This window comes from Egretta garzetta, unplaced genomic scaffold (genome assembly GCF_000687185.1).
Source record: "Egretta garzetta isolate BGI_Z169 unplaced genomic scaffold, ASM68718v1 scaffold492, whole genome shotgun sequence".
In the NCBI taxonomy this organism is placed as follows: domain Eukaryota; kingdom Metazoa; phylum Chordata; class Aves; order Pelecaniformes; family Ardeidae; genus Egretta; species Egretta garzetta.
In genome coordinates, this window is record NW_009258784.1 from 1006979 (window position 1) to 1031640 (window position 24662).

At 38.1% G+C, this 24662-nt stretch overlaps 1 protein-coding gene across 1 annotated transcript in view; it reads right to left on the reverse strand.

Annotated features, from left to right (window-relative positions):
- Positions 1–24662, reverse strand: part of TRPC6 (transient receptor potential cation channel subfamily C member 6) — a 39227-nt gene that overhangs the window by 8270 nt on the left and 6295 nt on the right. The window contains 7 exon segments of the mRNA XM_009649468.1: positions 3639–3848; positions 5499–5694; positions 8414–8678; positions 12640–12867; positions 14718–14931; positions 19608–19772; positions 21906–22091. Of these exon segments, the coding sequence (XP_009647763.1) occupies positions 3639–3848; positions 5499–5694; positions 8414–8678; positions 12640–12867; positions 14718–14931; positions 19608–19772; positions 21906–22091 (1464 nt within the window).

Below are 24662 nucleotides of genomic sequence, written 5' to 3' on the forward strand. Positions count from 1 at the left end.
TCCTTCTGGTGTGTCAACCGCACCACTCAGCTTGGTGTCATCTGCAAACTTGCTGAGGGTGCACTCAATCCCATGATCCAGGTTGTTGAAAAAGACGTTAAACAGAACTGGCCCCAACACTGAGCCCTGGGGGACACCACTTGTGACCAGCCACCAACTGGATTGAATTCCATTCACCACCACCCTTTGGGCCTGGCCACCCAGCCAGTTTTTTACCCAGCACAGTATGCCTGTCCAGGCCATGGGCAGCCAGTTTCTCAAGCAGAATGCTGTGGGAAACGGTGTCAAAGGCTTTACTAAAGGCCAGGTACACTACATCCACAGTCTTTCCCTCATCCAGAAGTTTATATGCCTCTCCTTAAAGTCATGATTTTTCAGTGATGACTTTAACACTCATGGAAGTTGTGAAATCAATCTGTATTAAGCAGCTTGATGAAAAGTTTTGCAAGTGTCGGAGTCATTAAAAACTTGAGCAAATGTAGTATCATAGAATCATAGAATCATAGAATGTTTAGGGTTGGAAGGGACCACTAGTGGTCATCTAGTCCAACCCCCCTGCAGTGAGCAGGGACACTGCTAACTAGATCAGATTGCTCAGAGCCCCATCCAACCTGGCCTTGAATGTTCCCAGGGATGGGGCCTCCACTACCTCTCTGGGCAACCTGTTCCAGTGTTTTACCACCCTCATTGTAAAAAATTTCTTCCTTACCTCTAGCCTGAACCTACCCTGTTCTAGTTTAAAACCATTTCCCCTTGTCCTAACACAGCTGGCCCTACTAAAAAGACGTTCCCCATCTTTCCTATAGGCCCCCTTTTCATCTCTTCACCTCTTTTGGGTCTTAAATACATTAGGATCAGATTTTCCAAATAAAATGAAGTGAAGTCTGTGAAATGCTAGAAAAATTACCAGTAGCACATACAAGACACCTGAAGTTAATAACAATCTTGACTTTGGTGACAGTGTTTGTAATATCTGTGTTTGTTTTTATAAACTATTATGAACTTAACCAGAGGCAAAGGCTTGTCAGAGGCATGGTATTTTTCCCTGTAGCTCCACTTTTTCCTTCTAGGATTGCAACCGGTTTCTTTTCTCTTTTACTCTTCAAATGATAACTGTGATGGAAAAAGTGCTTGTCACATTGGTGACAGAGAGCTGACAGATGCATGTAAATTCTTTACTGGCCCCCAGTCTAATGACTAATGACTCTTGACTACAGACTCAAGAACTCCTAACCTTGAACAGGCCTCTGCTCAGACTACTGCCTGTTTCAACAAAGATCCTGGCACGTTAAAATTTCCATAAATGACACATTTGTTTCTGCCACCATGACAAACCTGTAATTTCTGTTTTGTGTGAATGTTACCATATGCTCACCTTTCTACTCACTACATCTGATCAGCTGTCTTGCAAAGCTCTTCTTCCCTAAAGTGTTACGATAGTGCTGCTAGTCTTTACACTTCCAGTACCACCTAAAACCATGTGCTATGCCCTATGTTCTCCTAAAGCAATTAATGTGATTTATTCCAAGACACTGCAAGAAAAACAGACTGACTATAAAGTCTTTAAATAAGCCCTTGAGATACAGCAAGAAATCAACTCAAGTGCTTTTTACTGTACTTGTCATGTAAATAAAACAGGTAACAATGCTTTACAACAAAAGCAGGCTGCATTCTTGGTGGAAGCAGAGACAGGCTACACGGGGCATTTAGTAACTCTGCCCAGGCATGTGAGGGTAGTGGGAGGAAAGCCAAAGCTCACCTTAAGTTGACATTTGCAAGGGCAGTAACACAATAGCAGTATAAGGCTAAAGAAGGAAAATGTGGGTCTGTTGCTCAGTGGGGCAGGGAATTTAGTGACAGTGGACTCAGGTAAAGCTGAGGCACTTGATGCTTTCTTTGCCTCAGGCTTTACCAGCAGTCTCTCAGGGCTCTGTGCTTAGTGAAGGGATTAGAGGAGAAGAACAACCAGCTGTGGAGGAGTGTCAAGTCAGGGGTTACTTGAGAGAACCTGACCCAAGCAAGTCCATTGGACACAATGGGCTGCATCCACGGGTGCTGAGAGCAGATGAAGCCCTTGAAAATATGCTAACATCTTTGAAAGATCATGGAGATTGGGAGAGGTCCCCAAAGGCTGGAGAAAGACAAATGTCAAACCCATATTCTATTCAAAAAATGGTGAAAATTATGATCTGGGAAACCACAGGCCACTCAACCTCCCTTCGATAACTTGCAAAATAATGGATTGAGTCCTCTTGGAGCCCATTTCTGGGCACATGGTGATTGGGAAAAATAAGTGTGAGTTTATGAAAAGTAAAACCTCTCTAACCATCTGGATGGCCTTCTGAGATAAAATGACTGGATTTGCAGATGAGGGGAGAGCTGGAGATGTCATCTACCTTGACTTTAGCAGAGTTTTAACTCTGTATCCTGGAATATTCTTGTACCCACACTAGGATCATAAAACCATAGAATCGTTTAGTTTGGAAAAGACCTTTAAGATCATCAAGTCCAACCATTAACCTAACACTGCCATCCCACCACTAAACCATGTCTGTAAGCAAATTACCACCTGGATGGGTGGACAACTAGATGGGCAAAATCCTGGCTGGATGTTTGTGCTCAGAGGGTATTATAGGGTCTTGTCCTGGGACTTGCCCTTTTAAGCATCTTTATTAATGACCAGGTGTCAGAGGTGTTGGAGCACACTCCTGTCAAGTTTGCAGACAAAGCCAAATTTGGGGCCGGGGGGGCAGGGGGGGGGAGGTCGGACAGCTGATAGACTTGAGGACAGGGATGCTATCCAGGAGGATGGGAATGACAGGAACCCCATGAATTTCAATAACGACAAATAGGAAGGAATACCTCTTTCAACAACACAGGCTGGGCACTGGCTGGCTGGGGAGCAGCTCTGCAGAAAGGGACCTAGGGGATTTGGGAGACAGTGAGAAAGATGTTAAAAAACTACAGCAAGTTTAGCAGAGGGTCACCAAGATGCTTGGGGCTGGAGCACTTGCCCTGTGAAGAGACACTGGGGAATCTGGGCTTGTTGAGCCTGAAGCAGATGGCTTCAGGCATACCTAACAGGATACCCAGTGTGTACAGGGAGGTCACTGAGGAGGCGCTGGGCTCTTCAGAGTGCTGCAAGACAGGAGGATGAGAGGCAATGGACAAATTCAAACAAGAGGTAGAAGAAGCAACTTTTTCCTCATGAGGGACAGTTGGGCGGTGGCACATGCTGCCCAGAGAGGTTGTGCAGCCTCCATCCTTGGAGGTTTTCAAGACCTGACTGGATGATGCCCTGAGCAACCTGGCCTGACCTCAGAGTTGACCCTGCTGTGAGAAGGAGGTTGGGCCAGAGACGTCCTGAAGTCCTTCCCAGCCTGAATTGTTCTCTGATTCTGCGACAAGAAGCAGGAAGAACTGTAAATTTAGAATGACATTTTTGGACTTTACTGATTACAGTTGTAGACAAATATTTATATTAAAAAACAAAGCAAGAATTTCAGCCTGTACACAGTGACTGACTTCAGTATGGACTAAATATGATGGGAAATTAGTCAGAAAAACAAGTCAACAAGAAAAATGAAGTTAAGATTGGTTTTATCTTTTAAAATTAGCAGTCAGTATACACACTATACAATTACCTTGTTCATCTCTGCATCTTCCTGAAAGCTTTTCTTTTGGCACAAAAAGGGTTTAGAAATCCATTTTTTGATTCTGAGTAGGAGGTACAGCAAAGATTTTGGGCTTGGCACTAAGTTGAAGGGAACTGGAAGTGTTCTCCCTTCTTCAAAGTAAGAAAACCAAAGTTTAGCCCTTGCAAATTTCCATTCTACATCAGCATCATCCTGTAAAACAGAAACATGGCTGTTAATACCACTTTGGCTATTAAAGATGCTCTAGCTGAACTTTATGTGTGTTTTGAATGCAGTTGGCTGAAGTTAATCTCAAACAGACTGAGAACTCGTTTATAATCTGTGAAAGCCAAATTTCAGTGAATTGAGCTGTTCTTATTAATGTATTTAAAATAATGCAATTACAGAAGAACGAAGTGGATTTGATTTAAACATTGGTTACACCAGAGTGAGTGCTAATAGTCTGCCATACAGGATCACAAACACAGACCTTTTTGGTGCTCTTTGTAAATACCCTGATAAGAACAAAAGCTCTGACTTAAAAGCACACAATACACGTTCCAATTTAGAGCTTCATGGCAACGCTCAAATTCACCTATTAGGGCTTGACTGAGTAGTTGCTTGCTTGGAACACTGTCATGCTCAGTAAATAAAATGGAAAAATCCTACATTAACACAACAAAAATGTACATCTCAATGAGACTGCTAGCTCTGATTTCTTATCTTATTGGTCTCTTCTGTAGCAATCAATCTATTACCTTTTATGTGAAGACATAGTATCAGAATTTTAAATGAAAATTTTACTCTATTACTTTAAACATGAAGTTAAAAAAGATTAGGTGATTCTTACCTAATTCCTTCCACTTGCTGAAATATAAGATTAAATCAGTATGCTATCATCACCATATTTATGTTTAACATTTGCAATAGCCAAAACACTCACTTTATTCCTCCCTGTAAAGTTCAAGAGGGTTTTCTGCAGAAAGGACTGATGTCATGTTCAAGGACATGACTCAATATTGCTGTAGCTGTTTTTAGGAGCTCTTTGTATCCAGTCACCATATTTTTTGATTATAGCCTGTTTTTTATGATGCTGAACCTGAGTTTGTCCTATGGCCTCCTGAGTCAGAAGAATCTGAACCTCCCTAGAGAACGTGTGTTGCTCTTGCTCAAGCTGGACAACACTACAGCCCCAAACCAGAGCCCAGAACCTGGGACCAGAGCGGTGTCAGACAACCTGAGTCTGCTGCTTTCTGGCAAGGGCATCACCTGGGAAGGGCTGGGATGGCTCCAGGAGACCTGCTTCTTTTTTTGTCTAAACAATGATAATGATTTAGCCCTTTGTTTTTGCATGGCATGCAAAAGTTCATGCTGGTTTTCAGTAGCCCTGCTGATTACTTTTTTCAGTAAAGTTTTGTTCACTGCAGAGGACTACAGCAACAGTTGTTTAAGTAAAAGAAGAAAACGGTATGTTATAGACTTACTTGCAAGGTCAAGGCATAGGAACGAGAATGTCCTTGCAGCAAGAGGGACACTACTCAAATAACAACTACAAATGAGGCAAATGAAAGATTCACAAAGTCACACAATGTAGCTCATCCTGTTCAGGAATGTAACACAGTTCAACAGCAGTTTCTCAGTCCAGTCTAGATCTTACTATTGCAAGCACATGCGGCTGGGTAATTTCTGGGTATTTTACAATAAAAATGTACAGTGGAATTAGTATTTTCTCCTAATATATTCCAAAAGCCTCTGTGTTATTTTTCTTAAATAAGATGTCAACAAGAAAGATTTCCCAAGAGATTTATACAATTAGCTGTAACAGTAAATATGGTGATATTTCATCATAAATGGAATCTGTACCTCAATTTCCTGGAATGAACTGTTGATCATTGCGATAAGCATGTTCAGTAAGACAATGACCATGGTAACATTATAGACTCCATAAAGGACATAACCAATATTTTCAATAAATTTATGTTTATAATTGATGACAACAGATTTAACTTCTGAGAGTCCAAATATAGCCCAGAACAATGTCTTGAAACTTTCTTCAACACTAAAAGGAGAAATTGAACACATGGATATGTTACTGAAGAAAAGCTGTATATTCTTACTGTATAAATTACCAGTCACCCTTTTTATACAGTGTACAAATTTTCCCATTATCATAATGTAGAACTCTACCACAGTGATATTATACAGAACAAGTAGACTATCTAATTTCATAGGTACAGGATGTTTCGTAATTTAAGACTCTTAATATTTAGAACTGACAATAAAGCAATCTGATTCAGTTTAGGAATTATATATACATCCTCAAAAGAATATTACAATGATTATCTTGTTAACTACTTTAATCTACATGATACATATTTGCTGGTAATGTGAATGTAAATAACAAAAATAATTAAACTGAAAATACTTTATGTAATTGCACCACTAGTTCACTTAGTATGAATTATTTCACCATCAATACAACTAACATTCTGAAACTGTGAAGAAGACAGGATGTCTGACTGCAAATCATAATTTTCCAAAAAATGAGTCTTGCATACCGTAACCCTCCAGTTGAGTTTTCACTATTCCACAAATCCAGAGTAAAGGTAATAAGCCAGGGTGTGGGGAGTGGGGATACGGATTTTTTTTCAGGTTAGTCCATTTAAATACATTTATTCCCTCATAATAAGTTTATATATACACACACATAAGTCCAAGCCTCTGAGGTATCTTTGTCTGTCTATCGCCACCTCTTTGAAGACATACTTTCTCTTTCTTTGATGAAGAGATCTCAGTTCCCTACATCCAAAAATGCAGTAGCATTGCAAAGTACATTTTGGATTTTACTGCGTTATTGCTAAGAAAAAAAAGTTAAAAGAAACTTGTAATTTTTACTCATGGATTTATTTCTCTGCTTATAATATTTTATCAGTATTCCATCTGTGAGTTGTAGTTTTAGGTACTTTATCTATTGTCTGAACTAGTAATAATAAAAAAATAGCCACAAATTTTTTTCTCATGGCAAAGTTTGCTTCCTGACTGAGTATACTTTGTAACAGCTATAGCCCGACTATCATGACAGACAGAAACTAAGCGGGCAAGGGCTGCAGAGCATGGAAAAAATGAGTTTCCACTGAAGTGATTTATCTTAAAATCACAGCTAGAAATGAGAGGCATGACAAATATATACCAAATAACTCCTGACAGAGTAAAGTCAGAATTTCTCTTCTTATGGTGTGAGAAGAAACAAAGAACAGCCAAGGAAATAGAGAGTCAATAAAAAAAAAGGAAATATATTTTCTTCTCTCAAGATGGAATAGGTTATTGCCATTGGGAATTATGGAGAGCCAGAGCTTAAAATAGGGATTTTTATTTTTTTTTTGACTGGTAAGAATATACAGAGTTGTCTGAATTAAATGGTAAGTATTTCATAATGTGTATCGCACTGTAGCGATTAGCTTGCTTTAATTACAGATGACATCAGCAGTTGATGGAGGAACCAGCCTTGCTCCCATGCGCTGCAGGGAGCCGCAATGCTGTGCTCAGAAGCGCTGGTGCTGACTGCCCTTGCAGGTAGGATGCTGTCCTGCAGGCCCAGGGTTGGACCCAGCCTATGTCCCAAAATCCCTGAACACCAGATGGCACTGACAGGTCATCTGACGTATGAACAGTGCTGTGTAAAGGGTCTGAGGTACTTCTGGGTTTTTGTAAGCCTCCCCAGCCTAATGCAGCCCAGAAGGCTGTTGGGCTGCTTTGCCACAAGGGCATATTGCTGGTTATGGTCAACTTGGTGTCCATCAGGATCCCAGGGTCCTTTTCTGCAAAGCTGCTCTCCAGCCGGTCAGCCACAGACTGCCCTGGTGCCTGAGGTTATTCCTCCCCAGGGGCAGGACATGGCATTTCCCTGTGTAGAACTTCACGAAGTCTCTGTCGGCCCATTGCTCCAACCTGTCAAGGTCCTTATGAGTGGCATCACAACCAGCTGGCCTATCAGTCACTCATGTTCATCCATACAGTCCTCCTGACACCTTTGCTTGATTTCCTGCACATTGAGATGGACCAATCTTGAGAGCTGAAAAGGCACTTCTAAAAAATCAACCAGCTTCCCTGGACTGCCTTTCTCTTCAGGGCCTTATCCCATGAGATTCTTCCCTGCCCAGCCCAAGTCTGCTCTCCTGAAGTTTGGGGTTGTGGTCCTGTTATTTGCCTTGTTCTCTTTTCTCAGAAACCTGAATTCCACCATCTCATGGTCAGCCAAGGCTGTTCCCAACCTTCACATACCCAAACAGTTCTTCCTTGTTTGTAAAAGTCAGGTGTCACAAAGCTCAAGTCCACATCAGCTCCTCAATCACCTGTGTCAGCAATTTATTGTCAATGCCCTCCAGAAACCTCCTGGATTGCTTGTGCCCTGCTGTGTTGTCCCTCCAGTAAATATCAGGGTGGCTAAGGACCAGGACCTGTAAGGACCAGGGCCTGCAAGTGTGAGTCTTCTTCCAGTTCTCTGAAGAAGGCCTCATCTACTTTGTCTTCCTGATCAGGTGTTCCTTAGCAGACATCTACTACAGCATCACCCATGTTGGTCTGCCCTCTAATCCTGACCTATAAACTCTCACTGGCTCATCATCTATCACTAGGCAGAGGTGCTACTTAATCCAAGAGGGAGAAATTTTTGTGATGCAAACCTTATAAAGCAATTAGTAACCTTAATACATACAATGCAAGAAACCAACTTTCCATGAAAATACCCCAGTCATTACATATTAATAAGATGTACTTACGTTGTGAATGCTTCATTTTGTTTTGCCCCCAGATAGTAGGAATAGAGATTAAACATGCCTATCATGAAAGCCACGAACACCATGATAAATATCACCATGAACTTGAAGATGTCTTTCACAGTTCTGCCAAGTGATATCTGCAGTGGTCCAAAGCTTTCATTAGCTGGTAAGATGTAGGCTATTCTGGAGAAACTTAATACTACCGCAATTGCATACAGGCCTTCAGATATGATCTGAGGATCAGATGGATCCCAATTTATTCTGGCTAGAAACAAAAGATGAGAATTTCAGTCAGTATTTCAAAGTCCACCTTCAGCTGTTCACAGAGGTACTCTCTTTTGGTGACTAATAAATAACCAGTCAGTGTATTGAAATTGAAGGCAAATTTGGAACAGATAAGATCAGTCTTCATGGTTTTTTTTACCTTTATTGTACATTGCATCATGAATTTTTCAGCAATTTTTGCTTGCAGAAAAATTCTAAGACTTTGTTGTCTAAAAGTAAAGAGTGGTTACTTTCTACCCTTTCGAACTTAAAAAACATAGAAAATCTACTTCCTCACTGAGAGCTGTGAATACTTGGGTATTAACTTGGGCTTCCATGTGCCAGGTACGACTGCTCAAATAGTGCCAGCAGTGGTTGTCGACTACATAACAGTGCTCAGCAAATGTCTTACATGAAGATGCTGCTAGAAATAAAAGTGAAAGAAAGGAAGATACCTTGTTGAGACTGAAACAGAAGTGGGATAGTATTCCACCTACTACGCCAGGGCTGGGGAAGCATTTTACTTTTTTACTTATGCTTTCTTCTTTTTACACCTTCATCAGAAGTGTGATTTTTAATTAGAAGAAACCATCAGTGGGCTTCAGTTTGAGATTAAGATGCCTACAGACAGCTAACCAAATGGGAGCTAAAGTCAGTGCAGCCTAGTGACCGCCTGGGGCTTGATTCAGACACCTGAACAAAGACATCCATTGCCATTTGAGATGCCCAGGGTATCAGAGATTATTTGTACAGATCTGTGTGACGTCTTTTTTGGAGCAGCACCTTGGCAATTCAAATGGCACTAGTCACTAGTATTTGGCCAATTTAATTGAGCCAGGTAGCGGTAAAACCATTCACAGCTCCACTGACTTGATCCATTGATTGTAAAGGTGGGCTGTAAGATCACTGAAGTAACTTTTGGGGATTTGAATACCAACTGATTAGAGAATTTAAGTAAAATTCAGCTTATAGTGTCAGGTGATGAAAATTGAATAAATTAAATTAGAAATGTAACTTGTTTGAGCTGTCCAAAATGAAGTGTTTTGATGTGCGGATCTGGAATCATTAAATGCCATCCACAACTCCAAAACTGTGGAAACAATGTTTCTCTACTTTTCCTATTTACTCCATCTTTTTACTCAGAGTGAGATGGTAATGGCCCTTTCCTGACATAAACCAAACACCTATTTCCATCACCTTTTCCATCATCATTTCTATCAATCTCTTCTGTTGAACCTAATCCACTTGTATGAATTACTTAAACACCCTTGGGATCACAAGTGAACGTGACACTGCTGTTTGATAGTGAACACATTCAACTGAAGAGGTGAACATTCATGTTCAAACTTGTACTTAAAGTGTCAGAAAGAGAAATCCAAAGCAATACGGTCTGGGATACTTCCTAGCTGGAGATGAAGGCATTCTCCCATGAGGTGGGAGGCTAAAGTTCAATTCACTACCGTGCTTCAGGCAAAGAGAAGATGTTAACCTGAGATGGATTTCCTACATCCCAGGAGAGCATTGTCATCTGTGTTTATTCTACTGTAAATGCCAAAAAATGAAACAGATAATTTATATTGCAATGAAGGCAATCACTGGCATTTGGAAAAATACTAATTTGAAATGTTAACTATCAAAGAACTGTTTAATAAAGTAGCAGAAAATTATATTCTTCAAGGAACTTACTGCCATGCCAGTATTCATGTATCATCACAAAGTAATGAATGATTCTGGTTTTAGGCATAAGAAGGCTCAGTTAGCACATATTCATTGCCTTGTTAGCTGCTGTGCGTTTCTTGTAGGTATGTGCATATTTTGTTTATTGAACTCCCCACTGTAAAGCCTACTACACACTATATTCAAGTAAGAAAATGCCTGTATGGCAAAAGACTGCACATTTTCATATAATCAGACATACCTATGTTAGCTTGTTAGCTTTACCTCAGGTTTCACAGATAACTAAAATCAAAGATGGCAGATGTTTCAGTATGGGCTAGTAGCCAGATGTCTTTTAGGTTTCTAGATGAGCTGGATTATCACAGAAAGTTTGAGCTGGGAAGGGACCTCTGGAGGCCATCTCGTCCAACACCCCTGCTCAAGCAGGGCCACCGAGAGCTGGTTGCCCAGGACCATGTCCAGATGGCTTCTGAATATCTCAAAGGATGGAGACTCCACCACCTCTTTGGACAACCTGTGCCAGTTCTTGGTCACCATCACAGTAAAAAAAAATGTTTATTGATGTTCAGTGGACACCTCCTGTGTCAACCAGCTGGTTGACAGCTTACTGAATATGAGACAGCAGTGTGCCCAGGTGGCCAAGAGGGCCAATAGCATCCTGGCATGTATCAAAAACAGTGTGGCCAGCAGGACTAGGGAAACAATTGCCTCTCTGTACTCAGCACTGGTTAGATCTCACCTTGAATACTGCGTTCAGTTTTGGGCCCCTCGCTACAGAAAAGACATTGTGCTGCTGGAACATGTCCAGAGGAAAGCAACAAAACTGGTGAGGGGTCTGGAGCACAAGTCTTATGAGGAGCGGCTGGGAGAACTGGGGTTGTTCAGACTGGAGAAGAGGAGGCTGAAGGGAGACCTTATCGCTATCTACAACTGCCTGACAGGAGGTTGTAGTGAGGTGGGTGTTGGTCTCTTCTCCCAAGTAACAAGCAACAGGACAAGAGGAAATGGCCTCAAGTTGTGCCAGGGCAGGTTTAGATTGGATATTAGGAAATGCTTCTTCACTGAAAGGCTTATCAAACATTGAAACAGGGAAGTGGCTGAGTCCCTGGAGGTGGGGGACGTGTAGAGGCGTGTAGATGTGGCACTTAGGGACATGGTTTAGCGGTGGACTTGGTGGTGTTAGGTTTATGGCTGGACTCTATGATCTTAAAGGTCTTTTCCAACCTAAATGATTCTATGATTCTGTACACTAAAAAAGGTTTAACTCTGCTTAATTGCTAACAGTCACAACTAATGACTGATGTAAACAGAAACTGCCTCACTAGATGATACGGTATTATATAGCATAAATGAGTTACAAGCCTTGTGCTTGTCATACTCAGAAACTGTGAACATGAACCGTCCCTGTTTGCAAATTCTTTAAGTGGGTGTTACTGAAAACTGAATTAGTATTTAACTAGCTGCTTTTATAACTTTGTGAAATTTGTAACTTTCCAGTAAAATTAAGACTACAATTGAATGGGTTTCAGAATATATCTATTAACTGCTCTGCTTTCTCTACAGCCTAGATAATGAAGAAATGCAACCTTATCAGAAATAGTATTTGAGGTATAGAATAGAGATAGATAGAAACTAATGTAATTCATTATCTAGAGAAAATTATCTAGTAAAGGGAAGAGAGATGTGGTGGTGCTGAGAGTGAACACAAGCAAAAAGAGCTTAATTTTTTCTCATTTGGGCAGAATAGCTTCTAGTAATTTCTCACATGTGCCAAGCAAGTTTATTAACATTTTTATCTCTCACTGGTAAAGAGAGTAGATTGAGAAATATTGAAATAATATAACAGAGTCTCTGAGTGAAGAATACATAAAAGATACATTAGTTATGTTGGCAAAGCAGGTTTAAGAATTTCCTGCATCTCATTGCTTGGTTCTGCTCCTGCATTACAGTACCTCACATTCGCCGTTGTGCCAACACAAGTGCTTGCAGGACAGCACGGTGTAACTGAACAGATGAAATGACCTGGATTAAAATAATATTGCAAAGGTGGGGAGGAGTGTGTGACTATTTTGATCTTAGATCATTTCATGTCTAGAACGTTCCCCAAAGAGATGTATGAGCATAGCCAAGGGAACTGTGATCAAATAGTGGAGATGAGAAAGAGAAAAGGGGGTGGCAATTTCTTAAGCAGGACATTGTGGAACTGAAATATTGAAGACTTATGAACAGCAAATCAGTTAATCTTGGCCCAAGAAGTAAGACTTAATCATGTGCAATCAACTCACCCAAGGTGTAGTATTTTATGTTGGGGTCCAGTGTTGGACTTGTCAGATCTTTCATATTTGCATCAACGAAGTTCTGGGCTCTGGACGCATGCCAAAATGCCATAAACCTTGCTATGAATGATGCTGCAAAAATTGCTAACATACCAAAATCAAGCATATTCCATAACTCAAAAAGGTATTCCTTTGGACCTTGAGACCAAATTTCTTTACATTCAGACCATATCATGCCTGTATAAGACAGAACAGAAAAAACCAGTGTGTTCTTTTATCTTCACAACTGTTTTATTCAATATTTTATTATGCATAGGATATGCTCTTGGTTACAGTCAAACTCAAAACCATTTCGGTCAGTGTGAGTTCAAACACAAACTAAAATCCTCAAACCTGGCCAATTCATATACATTCCAGCACTTCTTTTTCATATAAGTAGTAATAACAATCTTTCATACTGCTTTTTCCTGTACACCTACAAAAGCCTTCAAAGAGAAGAATGGGACGTGAGTATTACTGTCTGTTACAGACACAGAAAGAGACAGAAAGAGACTGAAAGAGCCAAAACGCTCTGGCATGATCATATAGTGGTAGAACTAATAGCAGAACTCACATTTTCTTATGTACAGAGTACCCTGGGTGCAGTCTATTTTACTGAAATTGCAAATATATGTGACAAAAGAGCATGAAAGTAAGAATCAGACCTAATGCTTCTTCAATAGAGCAAAGGTATCTGCTTGAGTCCTGATTATTCCCCTTAGTAATAAAATATAGGAGTACTGTATTAGATTATGGCATCCTTTTTATTGAGAAAATCTTTTTCCTTTTCAAGATAAAATTTATTTAATCATGAACTACATTTCAAGGAGCCTAAAGAGAGTTAATAAAAAACTGAATTGGAATAATGTCACTATTTTTTGCACTTATCGAATTGTCTGAAGGAACTTTTCATTGGTTTCAGATACAGATGTTTATAATGTTAATTACAGTAATTAAATTCAATGCTACATCTGTATGCACTGAATTAATTTTTCATAAACCATCTTATGCATGACACTGAAATAAATAAAAAGACTAAATTAGCAAACTAGAACTTCAAATTGGAAAATTATTATTTACTCCTTATTATCAGATGAAAATACTCATATTTACAGAATATTTTTGAAATCTAAGTGCCATATTACTCCCACAATACACAATTATATTAATTTATATACAGCTATACAAATAAAGATTGTCAATGTCTTTTAAAGGTATAGGAACCAGCTGGTGTGGAAATGGCTCCAATTTCAGTCACTCATAAAAGCAAAATATTTTAAATGCATAAGCTCTTGAATGGAAACAGATTTTACTTAGCTTGAATTTAACTCTCCCATATTACTGACTTAACTAACAATCAGAACTTTAAAATATTTGGGCATTTAAACCCCATTGGAATAAATGGTATTAGATTTGTAAATAAGAATCAGACAGCTAAAATATTTTTAAGGGTCTGTGCTCAAGTTCTTATGCTGACTGCATAAGTACTGCATCACTGAATTGAATGGATCAGCTCAGGGTACTACTGATGGTATTCATTACATCCCTATGGTAGGATGGAAAAATCTACTGCTGAATGTTTAGTGGTCTATGTTCTGCTTCTCTTTTGTCAATAATAAATTCAGCTATACACTATTATTTCTGCAGGCATACATGTACAATAAGAGAATCTTAGCAGAAAGAGACAATTGGACACAAAAAAACTTGGCCCATGGTGTGGAAATCTTTTCCCTTGGGAGTTGACACAGCCTGACTCATAAAACTCAGAAAATTGGTAGACACTTTCCTTGATATTCATAAAACTTGAATTCATTCATATTCAGATGATGTGGATTTCACCTAAATCCTTAATCTGAATGTTTGTGATTTGTGTTCGTGAATCCTGCTGACATCCGATAAGAAACATGGGGCCAATGTGGGAACGCAGCCAGCTGAATAAACTCCCTTTGCTGCAGTTTTTACACATAACATTAATAACAAAGGATTAAATTGGGTCCGGCTTCACTGAAATCATAGCAAGACAAATCTAAGTGAGAATTAATCTTTACCTATTACCCAAGAAATAATGAGCATCTCCATCCATGAGAAACAGGATGTTTTCATCCTAAATAGCTGTTTTACATTGCCTGTTGTTTCATTAGGTCGGAGTTTGGTGCCATCAAATCTGTCAGCTGCATTCATGACAAGTAGACCAAGAAAAATGGTGAAAGAGGCTGCATGGGCTACAAACTTCATAAATGGTCCACGCATTATCCTCCCCAGCTGCAACAGAGGTTATGAAACACAAGGATTTTGCATTGCCTTCTTCCAAAATAAAAGGTATTACAACAGTAACACAGAGAAATATATATTTCAATAATACACAGAAAGAAATATTTGGAAAAAGTTGTATACTATGACACCACACTGATGGTCATCTTTAAAAGTTTCTACTTATTTGCTATTTTCAGAGGGATAATCTATCAGTTTCACCGTACACGTATTTTTAACTCAGTGTTTTGAAATAATTCTGTAATTATTTTGGGGCATCTATGCCTATTCTAGGTAATGAAGAGAAAAAATTATCACAGTTGTTGAATTTCTTACATGCTAATTATCTTTATGAGGCAACAAAGAAAATGAGATTTTGACACTTACTAAAAGCATTAAATTATCACTGGGAGTGAATGATGACCAAAGAATTCTGTTTCCTGACTGATGTGATACTCTATTTAGCACAGTTATTGTGCAGTTTTTCCAACTTACTTTCTTTTAAAAAAAAAGTCATGAGGCCTCAAAAGGTTGTGTTTATAGTTCTGTAGTGTCTTAATTTCCTTCCTGACTACTTTTAATGGAAATGACCTCAACTTTGTCATGACTAAGAACAACTTTAAAATGGTTTAGTGCAACACTTGAAAAACCTAAAAGTTCCACACATGGCTGAACTTTTAGCAATTATTTACTTTATTTTCAAGAGTGCCTGTATTAATAGTAAAAGTCTTAGCTTGTTCACTTAGTTGGCAGCTGCAGAAAAATACTTTATTTTAGATGAAAACAGTATCTGTATCTGACAAAAATTCTTTGGAAAGAATTGAAAGCAAGTATCACGGATCTCAGCTGAAACACATAACTGTCTGTGGCCTGGAAAAGGGAGGGGAAAGCAGAAAGGTAAGTTACTGCTATTCGTATTTTTGCTACACTTTTTTCAATATCAAAGTCAGAATTTTGCTCTCCTCACAGTCAGCTTTTACAGAAACAGAATAAGAGGATGCAGCCGAGGATGCAATGGTAAGGTCTCAAATACAGATAACATTAAGAAAACTAGACAAATGTAAAAAGAAGATACTATTAAAGGAACACTGTCAAGGTTAGCAAGCACAAAATTTGCTCTTCTTTCTCCTTTACATAATTTTGCAAATCCATGCCATTCATTATGTTTCTCACTCAATAAAATTAATTTATCTTTTACTAAATAAAATATTGTGTCAGCCTCATGAGATGAACTTCAACAATTAATTATTTTGTGTGAACTGCAAAAAGAATGGTTAATCATCACGGGGAAAGATTTTATTTCAAGTTAGGAAGGAATAGTCATAAACAACACAAAATAAAGCAGAGCTGGAAAATTATGAAGTACCTTGACAGTGTCCTTTTAAACGCATTATTCTTGTGTTCACAAACGAAGATGGGTTAGGAGACAGATGCCAGAAAGAGACATAGGCAGAAAAGAAGAAAAAATACTGAAGAAGGTAAACTTAATATAGACCTTGATCAAAAAATATAAAATTTAAAAGACTGAACTCCTAGCGTCTCCCTTCCCACCCCTTCAAAAGAGACATAAAAGTATTTTTTATATATATATATGTATAAAATATATATATATATATAGTAAAACCTCCCTGGAAGCAGGACTGACTATGGCTGAACTGATTACACAAATGCTGGAAGTTATTATGACATTGCCATATAATGGTGATCCAATAAAATCTTGAAATGACACTTTTAAAATTCCGAATCTCTTTATGGAGAAGATATAGGTCAGAAAATATGCATCAGGGGAAGGAACAGCAACATGTAAAGACAAGGCCATAATCTTGCAAGTTTGGACTTTTCTATAAGCTAGAGTCCCTCCTTAACACACTTTCACTGTGCATTTTGACATCATACATTCCCTCCCTTTGCACAGACCAAGGACGTGATCTTCTAAATGCTCTGAATCTCTTTCTGTAATTTAAGTGGTTTTGGTGTTTGGTTTTTTTCCCCTGTTTTCTGATCCTCTGTCCTATGGTCTTTGCTTTTCTATAGAGTTTTGGAGAGTGTTTTATAGGCTGGTTTGGGTTAGGACAAGATATGCAATAGTTATGCTGTGGATACTTTGACATGTATTTGTCTGTATATAGGGTCACACGAATCACTGGGGAGTGGAGTCAGTGATTCACATTATTCCACCTTTGTGACTCTGCAGAAACAATCAGTATTGGAACACCATGGAGTACGGCATTGATAAAGAAATGATAAAATAGGGCTCCAGGTAGCACAAGGGAAAAAAGGCCTGGTAACAAAAAAGAGATAGTGCACATACTTTTTTAGAAAGAACAATTTCCTAGCTCTTCATATACTGGATATAATGTTCAGTTTCTTCTCCTCAACCACAGTGAAAAGAGGAATGTGCCCTGGGTGGCTGGGAACAGCAAAAGAAGACTCAATTTCAAATTCAGATCCCCCATCTTGGCCACAGGCTGACTGAATTACTTATGAATTCACAAAACTAAAAATCTAGATTCTATTATTAATTGGAACTGAACAGCACAGACATTAGAGATTCTTGGAGATAACTAAAAAATGTTTTTACTCTTTCAAAATGTCCTGTAATAAAAGAGTATTCTAGAAGTTTTGGGTTAATTATGTCAGTAGTTAGACTGAATTACCAATTCAAAATGCAGAGCAAACAGTTCATAAAACTTAAAAGTGCCTCCATGTGGATTGCCGGCTGAAACTCAAATACAAGGCAATCTTAATTACTGTCGGCATCTGACAACAGTCAATTCCTGATAAATCAACAGGACATTGTCCACTGATTTCTATGAAACCTCTTCCAGATTGGAAACTCTCAATTCAGTATCTGTGGTCCAAGTTCAGATTAACTCTTTCCTAAAGAGGAAACTGGGCAGCTATGCAAGTAGCTGACTGAGATGCTGAAATGTCATAAAGACATTTTTGCCTTTCTCAGAGCCATGGCATGAGAATATAAAGGTACGTGTCAGAATAACTCCACTGCAAGCTGTTACTTTTACCACAAATACTGTGAGCATTTTCTCTCTCTTCTGTCACTGTGCCCTATAGTGCCAAACCTAGAAAAAGAATTGGTACTTTATCTTGGTAGAAGGAGAAGGGATTTATAAAATTCCATCAACTCGTACACAGAATGGACTCTGCTGATACCGATCATGTTGTATATGGGAGCCATCCTAACCTGAAATTAAAAAGTGAACATTTTTGTCTTCAAAAAACAGAAGAATCAAATCTTGAAGAGTGAGTGAAGCACAAGGTAAGAAAAGGCAACTGGTGAAAAAGGTGGATTAGATTTTACATTTGCAGAATGTAATGAAACAAAAAGCATTCAACATATAAATCATGTGATGAGATGATTACATAGTGACAGAGGAAGTGAAGACTTAAAGGATGTTGTCCCTTGAACCTTGACTTTAAAAAGCTACCCTGAAATAGCTTTTTCCAGAAGGAACAATGATTCAAAACTACTTTAAGATCCAAGAAATAATTGAAAAAGGAAAATGACAAATAGGTAAGTCCCTGCTATAGCTGAAAACCCATTATTGAAGTATGTTGAATCTCAAGGCGTGTTTTAAGACAAAAGTATTCATAAAAATCCTAGTCACTATACAGAAAAGTGAAAATTATTTCACTGATATTTATTGTCCGGACTGAAAGAAATGAAAAATATGTCAAAACAAGAAAGGCCCACCTTTCTCCTCTCAGAGAACAATAAAAAAAAAAAAAAACAAAACAAAACACAAAGACCTCAGTCCTCTCTTTCAACCTTCCTCTCCCCCTGCAATCATTGTACATGCACAAGATTCGACTTGTTAAAATCATGGATGTTATACTGTAACCTGTTGAATAATCCTTATAGGACCCCATTTGTTCCCTCTAACACACTCTCAAGGGAAATTTTCCATCAGTGTCCATTTAAAATGGATAGTGACCAAATAAAACAGAGATTCCACACCAAGTTCAGAGAGGTCAGAGACTGTAACCCATCTTCAGTGGAAAGGCTTTCCATACTAGCTATCATCCAAAACAGATACAGCGGTAGCAATCAAATCCAGACAGTGCATTATAAATGGATGCAGGGGAGGCTACGTGACTGCTTTAGAAACCTCATGAAATATGACGACTATTAGCACTGTCTTGACAAGCCAACACAGTTCATTTTGACTTCTAGAAAACTGATGCTGATTGTTTTATTTTCTGGCATTCATGTTTCAGCAACTTTTATCTATTAATTTTTAATAATAAATAATAAAATTGCCTTTGAGGTGACTGGAATCGATGCACAGCTTGAACCTAATCTAGCTCTGAAGCAATGGGGAGTGAGGATCCTCTGCATCTGCCTACTAAGGCAACACCTAAATGAAGACTAGTTTGACTCATTGTTTCTAAAGTACAATTTCTACTAGGCAACTCTTGCTCAACCACTGTAATTCAATTTAATATACATTGCATTTAACACAATACATTTACCTGTCTTAATTACAATTATCAGAACGTGCAATCTTGCAGCCATTCCATTCTTACTCAGCTTTAAAATAACACGTTTCTGAAGTATTATTTAAGCATGTCAGTAATTTATACTCTTGCTTCATCTTTGCCAGGCAAGAATCTACATACAGATGATACAGGAGTTATTAAAAGGCCATTACAAGATTTCACAGACTGACCTTACTGCAAGGAGCAATCCAGTAAGCCATTGAAAGGAATGGCAGTCCTACCGCAACAGCAAGAACAACCAGAAACTTCACTGCCATGGTCTGCTGCCGTAAACCTGACAAATTCTCATACCAGATTGAGAGAAGTTGTTGCTGGCAGTTTGGATGTGCTACAAACTGTAACAAAGAAAAGGAGCACAACAAAATAATACTGCTATCAAATATCTTTTATTAAGATAACAGCTATATGAAGCACATTAAGAATATGGGAATAGCAACAACTCAACTTATACTCAAAGAAGCATCAACAAGGGTATGAGAAAAAGTTTTTTGATCAGCATAATCTCCCAGCATGCAGGCATGTTGCTATTGGCAACAGTAAATCCTTTAAATTAAAAAAAAAATTATTTTATTCACATTGTGTTCCATTACAAACTATTAATTTCTATCTAAGGGTAATTAAAAATAAACTTTATCTGGGCAAACTCTACTTGTTTCTGACATTTATAATTTTCATGTTACTACTTCAGAAATTCCAAAACTTTAAGTCTTTATGTTCTGCAAAGGATACTATATAGTCTTTAGTTATGAAAGAAAGGATATGCCATATTTTCACATGCTAAGATAGGAAATACCATTTTTTTCAGCTGGCATAAGAAAACAGATGTCACTTTTGCAGGAAATCAGCTAAGGACTATTTATGACTTGTTTCTGGAATCTTTTGGACAAAATCTGCAAAACTGAGTTTGGTCTATAAACCTCTTTTCTGTCAAAACCTCTGGAGAGTGTAAGCATCTTACAATGGTAGGTATTAATAAACAGTGGATTCTTGTGCACCATAAATTCTTAAGTCTAGACCTCGAAATGTAATTAAAAATTTAACTGAATATAGTAATTTTTTTCTAGAATAGTTCTCCATATTTGAAGGATGATTGGCTGAAGGTGCAAGAAATGTCTTCAGCGAGGCAAGAGAAAACGTTGAAAGAAAGTTCACATTCAAGTAAGGATTAAGGTTCAAATACTATGAAGGACAAGGTCAATGTGGTATCTTCTCTTGAAAAGTTGTCTCAGCTCTCTTTACTGACTGTAGCGTGCCAAGTGTTTTGCAGGTTTGTGTTCATATGCTGGTAGGTGTTCTTCAGTCAAAATGGTTTTCTTCTTTTTTCTTTCTTCACGAATACATAAATACTCCTCACATATAAATGTTTTAGGTGTCCCCCCGAGATGGAAACTCACTCTTTGTAAGAATTCTGCAGCTCTTCCCTGGTAAATTAGATCTGTATATTCAGTCCATACTGGATTTTTTAGAGTCCTGATTCCTATCTTGTTGTTATTGTTGTTGTTAAAATAAGGTATTGTTTCTTTTCACAGTGTTGATCTGATCCATCTCATTATGAAGGAAAAGTTTTACCAAAGGTCTTGCTGCTCTGACAGGAGATAGCTCTCCTTTAGGGCAACCTGCTTTCAAAGTATGTTCCTGAAATGTATCTTCTTGATCTTCGCTTCTACAAACTTCATCACACAAATCATTTCCCCCTGGTTCACACATGTTATCAAGTACTTTACAACCTATATTATCCAAGAGAAGCTTTCTGCGTAATTCAAAGGTCTTGGTGCAGCTACTAACTCAGCTGGTGTCACTGAGCACCTTTCAGATGCAGACCAGAGTATTAAACTGAGAGTAGAAATGAAAGTAAGCCAAAGAAGGGACGATAACTCCTGTATTCGACACTGCCTGGAGCCTGCTGTTCTTCAGAAGTAAGAACCACAGTACTATTACTCCTAGATTGTGTCTCTGATCCTCTATACAGACAAATATACATTTTCTGTGAGACATGCAATTTCACTAGGTTTTCTCAATTTTCTGAGCAAGACACAACAGCTTGACAAAACTGTGTACCAAGATTTGTTATCATGCAGTGTACAGGACTGCTGTGCTATCCTCCGTTTTTTATTAAATCTTAGACTTTTAAAGGCTGCAGAAGTAGTGTAAATTTTTTCCTTCTTGTTTTTAAAAATAGATTAAAACTAAAACCAAGTAAATATCTACAAATTTTGCATACAGCTACATATTTTTTTAGAGCCATTTGCTCTCATACTCACTGTGACCAGTATCCACCCCGAATATCTGCTTCTTGTTTATACTTCAGGCTATCTGGGGCAAGGATTCTTTTGTTTGTAAAATACACTGTGCAGAAGGACCCAAACGTTCATTTAAGTGTCAGAGGCTACCAAAACATAAACATTTAATAACAGCACAATTTAATACTACTATCATGACATGTCTGTCTGATCAACATAATTGCTTACTTTTTTAACTTCATACTTAATGGCGAGTTTTAAGCGGCTAAGGCTGGGGCGACCATGTTCTCCATTATTATGGCTCATCTCTACATCACCATTCAATATAGCTTCCACTTCTTCTGTATTTCTGCACAAATCAAGGAGTCCAACTACAAAATCCTTGCACTGCATAGACAATTTCTTGTAATCATTCTAGAAAAGAAAAGAAAGAAGATAACTTGCTGTTTAGACCTAAAATGAGAGAAATAGTTCTACATCCCAGCTACACATATGTGAGCATCAATAGTTTGTCTGCATCTTGTTAAGTTTTTTTTCCTGGCCGATTAACAGCACGTTGTTATGAGGCATCTACTTCCCCTGAATGTTCGAAGGGCAGGATTTGTCTCGTCTTGGTTACCTTGGACATCTACATTATGAATTTTTACACCTGAGCTACTTCTCTAGACTTGCTTTAGAGCCAACTGAAAGTAAAAAATACTTTCAGAAATATTGTATGACATATTTTAATGACTATTTCAAGTTGAGATGAATAGCACAGGGGAATTTTTTTCTATTCGCTCAGCATCACAGAAGTCTAGATAACTAGCTCAGATGTAGAAAGCTACACTGTAGAGATCTCAGTTGGACAAAATGAGTATCCTACAGAGAACACGTCTAAACAACTTCCCAACCTTCTTGAGAATTACACAAATATATTGAATTTTCTTAGACCTTGAATTATTCTTGTAAATATTAACTTTCTCACTTTCCAATATGTCTTTTAGCTTGCAGACACAAGGATTTGGTTGCTGTTTTCCAGCAACAGTGCCAGCAGTGCTACAGATAGCATGGCGATACCACATCTCCAACTGAATTCCCTCTAGCTCAAGTATCTCATGACAGACTTCACTGTGTGAACCAAAATGTTGCTCTACAACTGCAGGTTCAGTTGCTTGTTTATTGCTTTAATTACCAAATATTCTTCTCAGTCACTGTTTTCCAGAAGGTGTAAGTCAAAACAGAAAAAGAGATTTCAATCATTGCCATCACAGTTCGTTAACCACTCCTTACTTGACTCCTTTTATGGGTCACAAAAGATGAATATAGCTAAACAGATAGGGAATTAGGCCAATATAGATGTATATCTAAAACTAAAAAATGTGTACAGATATATCGCCCCTCTTACAAGAGATTTACTCATACCTCTGTCAACAACTTCTGATATTTTTGTGATCTTTGCTAATTTTAATGTCTTAAAAAAGTGAAATTATTGTAGAATTTTTCCCAAATGGAAGAATGAAAAAAACCCCAACCACATCACACCACACAGGACTGCTCATGTAATCTCTATTTCATGTTCAAAATAACTTTCTGTGAACGCTTTTATTACAGTGATACATTTCCCCCTCTTCTGGTCTGTTCTTCATAGCATTCCCCGTTCTCCCATGCTTAGTCTCTGTTTAGGCCCTTCTTTTTAATTACTTCCTTCATACTAACCGCCATCTAATACACACCCTGGAAGAGAAAGCATTATTGTGAGGATACAGAATACCCTAATTTATTTGCCGAGGGTGTACTTCATGCATGTTTGTGCTTTATTACCCACAACACCACAATACCAGTTTATTACTTGGATATATTAAAGGATTGCGTCCAAGTTTTACATTTCAATTTACTTCGATGGATGCAACCATTCACAGACAAATAGTTATAGACACTATTGTATGCCTACATAAAACTGCCAGTGATTTATCTTTTTAATAATGTAATGTAAGTGAGATAGCTCAGATCTATCATAAAAGAGAAAGGAACTTTAATGTCATTTCTCTACAAAGACAACAGAAGCTAAATACTAAACCGAACTATTTCATGCTGTATATTTTATTATTGTATTATTTATTTCCCCTCTCTTCAGAAGAGTAACACTAGAGATTAACCAAACTCCTGACTTCTTGGCACTACAGAAAGACATTTTTGAGAGTAATGTATCACCCTCTGTTTGGCTTTCATTTTTGTAGCAGCAGCTAAGATAAGATTCAGTACTCAATCATTTTAATACATAAATGTCCTCTTCAGAATTAAAGTAAAAGTAGCCATGTGAGATTCACAGACAAAAGAAGAACATAGAGTCAACCTATGCACCCTTGTACGATTAGGCACCATGAACTGTTCCAAACTGTTATCTGACCCTTGAACATCAAATGAAAAAAAAGAATATTTTTCAATAAATTTATGAATAAAACAATTTGGCCTTCATAAATAGCTATTACAAAATATTGTAATATATTTGTCATATATTGGTATGCGCATATTTTCTAGCAGGAGATACATACATACATGCATGCTCGCACACACTCTTCATCAGTATTTTGCAGCTCTGGTGACTGAGACATGACATGGATTTTCAAAACAGTATGTGAGGAGACCATTACTCTACAGTGGAGTCCAATGCCTTTGGGTAGTCTCAAAATAAAAATCAAGTATAATAATTCATTCCAATGAAGAAGGTGATTTTTTTCTGAGTGAAGTCCTATTTACCAAAATGAATAATGAACGGGCACTTTTAAAAATAGCCAGATACCCCCATTCACAGTTTGCAGAATTATCCCTTCTGAATTAGGTTCTGTACACAGTATCACGGTATATTCTAGCACCCGGTAAATTCACCCGTAAGCTCCATCACTTTATTTTCTCATTTGTAAATGCAGTAACCCAGCTTCCCCTCCTGCGAAATACTGCCACAGCTGTGATCAGCCGAGCTGCATTCTCCTCAGCAGTCAGGGT